The 12,010-nt window shown below is 41.8% G+C and overlaps 1 protein-coding gene across 1 annotated transcript in view; it reads right to left on the bottom strand.

Annotated features, from left to right (window-relative positions):
- Positions 1–12,010, bottom strand: part of LOC116053736 (sodium channel protein type 3 subunit alpha-like) — a 206,873-nt gene that overhangs the window by 77,169 nt on the left and 117,694 nt on the right. Inside the window, exon 9 of the mRNA XM_035998170.1 lies at positions 7,821–7,884. Within this exon, the coding sequence (XP_035854063.1) occupies positions 7,821–7,884 (64 nt within the window). The remainder of the gene's footprint in view (positions 1–7,820; positions 7,885–12,010) is intronic.

Here is a 12,010-nt window from a genome sequence, read left to right as displayed (position 1 = left end):
TCCAAATGTTTCTTCAAATTTGACGTAGTATTTTTGTAGCTAGATAGCACTTTGTCCCACCAGCACAGAGTGTACAACGAACTTTAATATTGCCGTCTTTAGCTGACACAAACTCAAAATAGTGACTGTATTTCCAGCTAGAAAACGCGCATCTCTCTCCTCCCTCCATTGTTGTTTACGTTTGTGTCGCTGCGTGGTACACGTGACCTGTCCTCATGCTGAAAACGTGACTTGTCGTCGCATACGTGACTTCACTCCCAGAGACGCAAGAAGAAAGCAAAAATATATATTTTTACTAAGGAAAATGACAAAAATAGTAACGCACAGTGACTTGGATAAGTAACTTTAATCTGATTACTGGTTTGGAAATAGTAACGCGTTAGATTACTCGTTACTGAAAAAAGTGGTCAGATTAGAGTAACGCGTTACCAGGCATCACTGCAAATGGGGCACCATTTAAAAGGGAACTAAACAGGCTTTCCAACAGTATAAGATTTATTGCCAAAAAGCATTGTTACCACAGAGAAATAATCTATCAAACACAAATTTCCTTACTTTTTGTGTTAAGTTTATAATAAGAAAAACAGAATAAATATGGATATTCTGTATGAACCATATAGACAGATATGTAGAGTATGTACAGCTATGTGCAGTGTGGTAACATTATAAGAGTAGTAAGAATAAGTGCATGTGCATATATGTGTATATCCTCTCTTTCTGCCCTCATTTACCTTACCTTGTACTTTATAATTAGCCTTGTTTGACCCTCTCTCTCCCTTTTCTCTTCACACTTCTTCCTGCCCTTAATTTGGTTTCTCCATTTGTTTTTTTTATTTTCTATCTTTTGGTCAATTTTCTACTATCTTTTCCCTTTATTTTTTATTTCCTCCTCTTCTTTCCATCCCATTTTTTCCCTCCTATCCAATCAACGCTCTCCTTCTACCCTTAGAGATTGGTCCTGTTTTTCTCTGCCCCATCTGCCTTCTCTCTCACCTTATCTCTCCGTTTCATCTATCTCTTCCCAACCCATTCTTTATCTTTGTTATCTGCTCCACTCTCCTATGCCCTCGCGCCATCTTCCTATCCTTCTGTTCTTTCTCTCTACCTCCTGTCTGCTCTGTCCATCCACTTTTTTTTCTTCTCTTCCTTTTTTCCTCTTTCGCCCATCCTCCTTTTATGCTTCACCTCTTCTGAACCTCCTCTCCTTTCTCTTCTTCCGACTCTCCCTGTAGCATGTTTCCTTCACCGAGCTACGTGTCAGTTAGCTTCCTGACTTATCTCCCCGTTAGCCTGCTAGCGACTCTATGTGTTTGCATGCATGAGTTTCACATGGCACGGTCAGCTAGCTGCAGGCTAACTCGGGCTAACTTGTTTACCCAAAAGGCACCGCTGCATTGAGTTGGATACAAACACACACACACACACACACACACACACACACACACACACACACACACACACACACACACACACACACACACACACACACACACACACACACACACACACACTGACATACTGACCCGCAAACTGGCACCCACACAGTAACACACAGTAACACACGCGCGTGCACACAAACACACACGCTCTCGCGCACACACACACACACACACACACACACACACGCACGCAGACACGCGCACACACACTATGACACACACACACACACACACACTGACACTCACAAGCGCATGCACACAAACAAACACACATACTGACACACAAACTGGCACCCACACACTGACACACAGTAACACACGCGCGTGCACACAAACACACACGCTCTCGCACACACACACACACACACACACACACACACACACTGACACACACACACACGCTGACATACACACACACACACAAATGCACACACTGACATACACACACACAAACGCACGCGCACACACACACACACACACACACACACACACACACACAGTACTGTCCTAGCTGTGTCATTGGGTGTCTGTCAGCGTCCTGCTCTCAGCGTGGCCAGTCAGCTCAGATACTTGTCCTTTCTGTCATGTCACACAACACTGAAGTCATGGAACCAGCAGCGACATTCAAACAGATGATGTATACAGTATACAGCTTTGTTTTGCTGTTTTGGAAAGCTAAACTAAGTTATACTCCGGCACCGACGCAGCGCTGTGGATCTAAATGTAATTTAACTACATTTACGCCGTATAGCGCTTTTCTAGTCTTAACGACTGCTCAAAATGCTTTTAAATAGCACAGAAACTATGCATTTTAAGAACGGGTTTGTATCATATCTTACAAAAATTAGGCGCCCGCCAGCTGGCGACAGGACGTCGGCTACAGAGCTCGAGATGACGGTCCTTTCAGCGGCCGTGGCAGTTGAGGTTAGCCGACAAAAAGCGAGCGTCATGCGGCGACGACAGTTAAGTTTAGGCACCAAAATGACTAGTTAAGATTAGGAGAACGATAGGGACGGGCAATAAATCAATATACATCAATATCGTGATATGAGACTAGATATGGTCTTACGTTTTGGATCATAATATCCTGATAGTGGTGTCTTTTCCTGGTTTTAAAGGCTGCTTTACAGTAAAGTGATGTAATAGTCTCTGAAAGGTGCTGTAGGTAGGATTGTGAAGATCCAGGACTTAGCCAAAAAATTTGAACATCAACAACTTCTCAGTCCCTCCCCCCTTTCTGCTAATGCCCAAAACGGTCTCCTAAGCCCCTCCCCCCACAAGGGAGAATGAATGCGTGTGCATGAGCAGTGATTGACACGCAGTTAGACACACCCCCGGCCCTGATTGGTGCATCTGAACAGGGAGCGGTGGATTTTTTGCAAATCACACTACAGGCTGTAGGTAGTTAACCTGACTCCGCCAGATGGACTGCTTGGCATTTGCTCGGCATATCCATCTGGGAACTTTTGGAAAGGGGCGAAAATACTGGTTAGCTGATTGGATAAACCATCTGTCTATCACCACCTATGTTGGTGATAGACGGGCCAAATCAACCAATCAGATCAACGATATATCAAACTCTTGCCGAAACCAGTCGGGAGAAGAGCAAACACATCTTTTCCTCCGAGAAAAGCCTCCGGTGCCGTTTTTGCTCTTCTTTCAATGAAGGAATACTTTCTAATAGTAGTTCTATTTTCTAATTTGGATAAAACTTGCACATTAGCTACGCTCATCTCATCCGTGGAAGCCGCCACGTTGTTTAGACTGAACAGTAACTTCTTGTTGCGTCACACCTAAACCCGCCTCCAAACCAACGCTGATTGGTCGGCCGTTTGGCGAACGGCTGCAAATTTTCTCTATCTCAAGATGCCAGACTGATCTACGAGTGGAAAACTGGAGCTCGCGAGATCAGGACGGTCTCACAAGGCTAGTAGGTGGTGCCAGAGGAGCCAGATTTTTTTTTTTTATTACCTGCTTCATGTAGTTCTACTCAAACATAGGGTCAGTTTCAGCAAATATGACAGAAAGTTAGTTTCATGAGTCTTACCTACTGCACCTTGAACTTTCCAGTCTGTGCTCACAGTTTTATTAGTTGCCTTTACCCACTTAGTCATTGCATCCCCGTTACTGATGTAACCCAATTACTTCAAACCTCTAATATTGACTGTTTATTTGTGTCTATCCTACTGTCTACTTTATTCCCTTATAATGCCCATATTTAATGCTGTCTGTTTTTAAATTGTATCCTTGCACTGCTATATAGTTTATATATTACTATGTCTACATTATTCTCTTATATTGTCCATATTTAATGCTGGTCTCTAGAAAATGCGTCGCTTGGCGGTAAAAGAGAAGGAGCTTGACTATGAATTGCAATCCCGCAGAATTGAGGTTGACAGACAGCTTCGTTTGAAGGAGCTTGACATGAAGGAGAGGTCTTCCCCCTCCTCACCCATGGTGTCTCAGTCGCATGAATTTGATATTAACAAGAGTTCGTATTCGTTTGGTTCCTCCCTTTGGTGAGAGGGATGTGGATGAATATTTCACTTTGTTTGAGCGTGCCGCGAACACGTTAAAGTGGCCTACGTATGTTTGGCCACTGCTTTTGCAGTGTGTGTTCACTGGCAAGGCTCAAGAAGTCTGTGCATCCTTGTCACCTGAATTGAGTCTAGGAGTAGTTTCTATCTTTTTAGATAGTATAAGGGGAGACGCGGGGAGCGTCGGCCCTCTGCGAGGTTGGTCCAGCGTCTTCCCATCTTTTTGGCCGGGGTCTCCAGTCCCTTTTGTTTTTCCTTGGTTGTTGCTTTTGGGAATATTCTTTATTTAATAAAGCTTGTTGGTTGAGTCTTAACATTGTGCCTGGCATCCTTTTTATACGTTGCATCCTCCAATCCCTTTTGAGCCTCGGTTTGTTCTTTTAAATGGAGGCTGTAACATATTTGCACTATTTGACTTATTTGCACTAGCACCATGACACCCCCCCCCACCTCACCATGCAGACTGAACCACAGGGTCAGTCCCTGCCCTGTCACTGCAAAACTCTCATGCTTATACATCCCTTAGTACATTCATGTGGATTTTTTATATAGTATCTTTTCTTTTATTGTCCATATCATTCATGTGGATTTGTTATTTTATCATCCTGTTTGTGATGTATGTGTATGTTGTGTGTGATGTCTGTGTACTGGGACCTTGAATTTCCCCTTGGGGATCACTAAAGTCTATCCATCTATCTATCTATCTATCTATCTATCTATCTATCTATCTATCTACGTATCTATCTATCTATCTACGTATCTCTCTATCTACGTATCTCTCTATCTATCCATCTACGTATCTCTCTATCTACGTATCTCTCTATCTATCCATCTACGTATCTCTCTATCTACGTATCTATCTATCTACGTATCTATCTATCTACCTACCTATCTATCTATCTCTCTGTCTCTCTCTCTCTATCTACGTATCTATCTCTCTATCTATGTATCTATCTATCTCTCTATCTACGTATCTATCTCTATCTCTATATCTACGTATCTATCTATCTACATATCTATCTATCTACATATCTATCTATCTATCTATCTATCTATCCATCCATCCAACCTGTTGTCATTCCGAACTTGACGTTTGGACAGTGGCTGTCAGCCTCTGATGCGACGAAAAAGGTTTTTGTAACGCACTGGGGACAGCAGCAGTTAGATAGGATTTAGCGAGTAGTATGTAAGGGCGAATTTCCGCGTAAGGAGGTTGGTTGGGGTATAGTATACCCACTACAATACATTAGACTACACCACTGCACCTGCTCATCAGATAAAGATTGACACAGACCCTCCGATTGGTAGATTACCGCTCTACCACTTTAGCCACGGCCGCCCTGTCTACCACCCTGCCATTCTTCATACAATCACAGGTTTCCAGTCCTGCAGTGGTGACGTTAACAAAGCTCCTATGGCTCATTTAGTAGACAGACTTTATATAAGCTCTCGGCTGTATGAACACTTTGTCACTGACTATCACCTCAGCGTCTCTCAGCCAAAACAATGACTTTATTTCAGCCTCCAGGCTACTTCTACCTCCGAGGAAAAATTATTTACAGGCTTAAAGACTCCACCTGCTGTTTATTTGGTTTCTGTCTCACAGACGAAACCCAATCTGTTTCCATATTTATTCTGTTTACATTACAGCTCCAAAAGTTTGAAAAGAAAAACTCAACTTGCTTAGTTCTCAATTGTTATCGTGAGGGACAAGCCCAGTCTTGTATAAAGTACTTGAAAGCAGTACTTGAGTAACTGTACAAGTATCTTACCAGAAAATGACTTTGGTAGAAGTTAAAGTCTCCTTTCAGAATTATACCTGAGTACAAGTCTCTGGTATTTACTGTACTTAATGCTGCGTTCCAGACACAATTTTTAGCCCGTAAGTTACGACTTCAAGTCACGACTTGGTAGCGTTTCAGACAAAGTCACGACAAACCCTTCTAGTTAGCGAAAGAAAATGAAAATTGAGCGGAAGTATGTAGGAGGGTGAAGCCAGGCTATGAAAAATCTACTTAAGCACAGTAACAAAGTATTTGTACTACAACACTGGACAAGCCGCCATGTTGGATGACTGACAGAACAAAATCACACTTGCATGTCTTCGCCCTGAGCTAACGTAAACCTGAGGCTACAGAAAGCCCAGAGATGTTTACGTGTTGGATGCTAAACTTGAGCTTGCAGTGAACTTCGGGCTGATTGAGAGGCTTATCCCAGGGATGATGGATGGAAAGAATTAGTTTTGAACAGAAGAGAGACTGCAAACGGCCTCCGATAGGATCCAACAGGAAGTCAAGAGGAGTAATCCCAATCTCAGCTGTTTGGGACAAATATTCAGGATGCACAGTTCTCTATTAAAGGACAATTCCGGAGCAAAATGAACCTAGGGGTTAATAACACATGGGTACCGAGTCGACCGTTCTCTGGGATATGTTTTCATGCTAATCGAATGAGACCAGTTTTATCGCAAACCATTAATAACCTGACACTTTATAAGTCACAGTAATAACGACCAATTTGACTCAATGTTCTCACATTCAGCCATTTTAGTTGTTGACGTTTCAATGTGGGTTGTAATCTGCACCATGAAATGACCAACTTCTTCTCTGGGGACTACTAACTTTCCAACCGTCTCCTGCTCTCCCTCTGACAGATCAGCTAGAGACTCAGCCAAAGGCGGGAGTCTGGCACAACCTCCTCTGATTGGCCAACACTACGTTTCTGTTAACCCTTTCCTTGACGGGGTTACTACTCACTGTACACAGGGAACATACTACTACTACTGCTGTACACAGGGAACATACTACTACTACTGCTGTATACACGGAACATACTACTACTGCTGTATACGCGGAACATACTACTACTGCTGTATACAGGGAACATACTACTACTACTGCTGTACACAGGGAACATACTACTACTGCTGTATACACGGAACATACTACTACTGCTGTATACACGGAACATACTACTACTGCTGTACACAGGGAACATACACACTACTACTACTGTACACAGGGAACATACAACTACTACTGTACACACGGAACATACTACTACTACTGCTGTACACAGGGAATGTGTGATTTATGTGGAGTTGTGGGATCTAAACTACCTCCTCTCAGAAACAATACAGAAGACGTGAATTTGGTGTCCTCAATGGCCGCCAAGGCCCACAACAGGAATGACAAGAAGTTAGGCGATAAGATCAGTCTTTACTTTAGTTGTCGCTCATCTTTTTTTATAGAAATCAATCAATTTTGTTTCCTTGTTTAATCCAAACTACCTAAATATTAACTAGAACTGCACTCAGAGAGGGCAGACGTCTGCCAAGGCCATGCCCTATCTCGCAATGTTATCTCGCAATGATCCGTTTTAAACTTTAAAGGGTTCTTCCTTAGCTCATGCTACACACTTCCACCAAGTTTCATAAAAGTTGGCTCAGTAGTTTTTCTGTCATCCTGCTGACAGACAAACTAACCAAACTGAAAAGCATACCCTCCTTGGCGTATGTAATTAGGATCTCAAACACCCAGCAAAAGCCTGAAGAGTCATCGGCTACTAAACATTTTTTAATGCAAGAAATGACCGCAGTCACATCATCCTTTTCACAATCAAACTGCTCATTATTCATCTTCAGTTTGATCTCCTGACAACAAAACAGCTCACAACTGCAACACATTTCAGCATCCGTCACTTAAAACCAAAACATCTTTTAATCCTTAAATCAACAAGCTCCGCTCTCAGCTGGGAGGGGTGTGAGCTCATACATCCACACCACCACCTTTTCCCAGTTTCTGAGTCAGGTTTTTCCTGTAATGGAGAGAAAAGGTCCACTCACCCTGCGTCACTGCTGTTGCCACAGATTAAGGCATCCTTGGCTCCCTCTACTTTGTAGAAGTTATCTAGAAAAAGAAACAAAAAAATAGTTAGATTCCAGTTGGATGTTGAAGTCAAGGGCGTAGCGGACACAGGGTACAGGGGTGGTGGGGATGTGGTGGAATTTCCACAAACACCATGTTGTGGTATGATGAAACTAAAGGAAAAGCTTAGACATTAGATCATCATCGGTCACAGGACAGGGGACGAGGGTATTCATCCAGTCTTTGATATCCAAACCTGTTCTGTCCTTGCCTCCCTGTCTCAATCAGGGAGCCTATGTAGATGTATGATAAGGGAATGTTTAGTTTCAGGACTATCTAATTTTGGAAGTCAGCGGAAGCAGTGTAACAATGTGACATAGTTTCTCATGCATCCCAGAACTACATAGCCTAGAAATCTAGACACACCCTAGCGGCAGCAAATGTAATTTGCAGCCAGGGTCAGTCTAGCAACTCTCCGTTGGCTTGCGAGCTGGAAAAACCAAACTCTGGTCAGGCCAATCACATTGTGTATAGAGTTGGTGGGCGGGCTTATGGCGGCTGCTGCTGGCGAACAGCAGTCTTTCGAATCGGCTTTGGCCGCGACTCTGGAAGACTTGGAGTTCAGCTTTTCTTTGAGAAAAGAACAAAGAACGGCACTGAAGTCATTCTTAAAAAAGGAAGATGTGTTCGCAGTTTTGCCAACAGGATACGGCAGAAGTTTAATCTATCAACTAGCTCCACTACCTTCTTCGTTGCTCTGCTTGGTTGTAGCGCTATCCTATTGCGTGCAGAGGGAATTTGACAGACAACCGTTTATCCCGCCCCTCGGATTGAGACCTGCCAATGGTGAGTTGCTTGTCAGGCTAAGAACTACGCTCATGGTGACCATTTTTTCTTTGGCACCATCAATATCTTGAGATATCACATACTTGATAGTTGGGGCTAGGGATATAAGCATCAGGATAAAGGCACAGGACCTCAGAGAGTTGGGACGGCACTGCACAATAACACATCTTGGTTGTACTGTACTGTACACTTAATTGTCTCCTCAATTGAGTGTTCATTAAATGCTTCTGTGTAATTCATCAAGGTCTCCCGAACGTTCATCAAGTATGTGAAGTGAGTTGTGCTGCTCCTGAGTTTTTCCTTAACAGGGGACATGTCCCCCGCGCGTCACATGGCGGTGCCCTTCATCCCCCACACTTACAACACATCTGAGTTGCACCATAAGTAGGCGAGTTTGTACATCACTCATGGTTGTGTCTGTTGATTGATTGACTCATATATAGGCAATAATAAAATAATATCCAACACAAATATAACGGAGGAAAACTCATTAAATGCAATGATTAAGTTCAGTGTATATGATAGAATAGTGCCATTACAATGTGCCAGACGCCACCAATTTTGAGCTATTACGGCCAAATATTTCGTCGGGGTGGGGGGGGTGGGGGGGGGCATGACCCCCAACCCTCCTGCACTACCCCCAAATGTCGGTGTTTCCATCACTCATCAATGAAATGGAGGCTACTTGGAATGTGCGATTTGGTTAGACAAACTGAAACCTCTAAAGTTATACATGTATAGTTTACTGAACTGTATGGTTCCTGGGCTTACAGTATATACGAAGTCTAGTTTGGATGGGTTATTATTCTGTTTGATATAGACGGAAACAAAGAAGATGGAAAAAAAATTGTAAATGTGTGTGTGCGTATGCATCTGTGTCTATGTGTATGCATGTGTTTATGTGAGAGTAAGTAGGTAGATATACGGTGTATGTGTAGGTAAACATGTAAATAAGTGAAGCATCAAATTGTTTTGTATTTAACTAAAGGAAAAACATTTTTTTAACTTCTTCCTTCTCCTTTTTGAACATGGGAATTTCTTATTTGAATCACTTACAATCATTTTGGTGTTTTTTTGGTGTCATTTTGGATTGTGCTGAGATGTACATGTTCTTATTTATCTGTTATTTTAATGTTATTATATATATATTAGGGTTGTCAGCATTAACGCGTTAATCGCGATGCGATTAAGGGCCGAGCATAATGCGTTATATTTTTTTTTAATCGTATTAATCGCATGCCGCTATTTATTAATTTATTTTCACTTCACTCGGCTTTGCGTCGTGCCTAACAGGCGACTATTTTGCCGTACTTTCTCGTATCACATCCTGCTGCTGCAGGAATAGGAACACGGATTTCGGTGCATCATTCTGGTGCCACTGATATGTCTGCTCTTCTCTCTGATGCTCTGAAACAGACGTTACAGGCATCGCTGCACATAACGCTAGTTAACACTATACTCGACAGCAGCTAACGTTAGCCTACCGCTAGCTAGTTAACAGTATACTCGACAGCAGCTAACGTTAGCCTACCGCTAGCTAGTAGCTGGATTAAACACGGTTACAATGCTGACAGCTAACGCTAAACGGTGTAAAGTTTGACTGTGTTTTACTGTAGAGGATTCAACACCGGGATGTAACAATCTGCAGCTGCTGTTGTCGGAAAAACACAGACGTTGCGTTCAATGAAACTGGTAATTTACAGCCTCGTGGTGCATTCCAAGTTGTTTGTTCAAATGTGTGACTAGATTAAATATATAATTAACAAATACAAATCTTAAAATGAAGTTCATAAAGTAACTTTCTTTGCATTCATTTGATTCCCAATCAAGATCCACTGGTAAGAATGGCTTTCCATTGTTAATATGTACTTAAAAACTGCTGAATTTTAATCATGTGATAAAACATGCCATTAATCGCGATTAACTATAGAAATTCAACGATTAATCACGATTAAGAAAATTTCATCGTTTGACAGCCCTAATATATATACACACACACACACACACACACACACACACACACACACACTACCGGTCAAAAGTTTGGGGTCACTTAGAAATTTCCACTCCATTATAGACAGAATACCAGCCTCGATCAGTTGCATTGTTTTTTTAATCAGGGCAGCAGTTTTCAGATTAAATTATGTACTTATATAATTGCAAAAGGGTTCTTGACTGTTGTAGACAGAAGTGGCTGAAGAAACGCTTGAAATCCATGCTTTTTGGTCTAAATGTCATACCCAAATTAAAAGTGGTACAGCTCCCGTATACTCTGACACTCTGGGGTGAGCCTGGTATCATTGGGTGGGTTTGTGTATTTCAGAAGTGTTGTATTTTGTAGTTTTTTGGCTTTTTTCTTTGCACATTTCAAATGGAAATAAAAAAAAACGCACAGACATATCTGTAGAAGAAAAATATAAAATCCATTTTTGAGTCTTTTGGCTTCTGGACTTTTTCTGTAGTAAGATGTGTTTACAGCAGTGTATTAATCATTTTACAGATGTATGACTTGGATGGAAATAAAAAAAAACCCTCCTTTCTAGCCTCTGTAACTCTGTGTCAGTAAGGCCTAGAATCACTCTGACACTTGGAACAAACACTTGACTGTTTCCTTTCCAATGATGTCAGGCTCACCCAGAGTGTCAGGGTATACGGGAGCTGTACCACGTTTAATTTGGGTATGACATTCAGACCAAAAAGCATGGAATTTCAAGCGTTTCTTCAGCCACTTCTGTCTACAGCAGTCGAGAACCCTTTTGCAATTATGTAAGCACATAATGTAATCTGAAAACTGTTGCCCTGATTAAAAAAACAATGCAACTGATCTCAGCTGGTATTCTGTCTGGAATGGAGTGGAATGGAAATGTCTAACCCCAAACTTTTGACCAGTAGTGAGTGTATGTATGTATGTATGTATGTATGTATGTATGTATGTATGTTATATATATATATATATATATATATATATTTTTTTTTTATTTTTTATTTTTTTTTTTTTTTACATGTTCAAAACAAACTACAAAAAAAACAATACATGGTGATGTTTTGGGAAAGTTCAGGTAACCCTTCCTGGACGGAGGGACTGTCGGTGCATCTGGGTAAAATCAATAAACTCCTCAAACTCAGCTCGTATGTTTTGGTCGGGATAGACACGGTCGGAGCAGGCAGCCATTAAAAACAATCCATTACAGGAACCACGGCTTGCTGAGCATTTACTCAACACTTAAGTCCGACCACAGGCCATTTCCAGATACATTAATACACTAACTACTTCTCCAAACACACAACAGTATCAAGAGCTTTTAATGCACGTCAGCAGGAA

The sequence above is a fragment of the Sander lucioperca genome, chromosome 23 (genome assembly GCF_008315115.2).
Source record: "Sander lucioperca isolate FBNREF2018 chromosome 23, SLUC_FBN_1.2, whole genome shotgun sequence".
In the NCBI taxonomy this organism is placed as follows: Eukaryota; Metazoa; Chordata; class Actinopteri; order Perciformes; family Percidae; genus Sander; species Sander lucioperca.
Note: the sequence above shows the minus strand (reverse complement) of the source record. Positions and strands in the feature narration are given on the sequence as shown.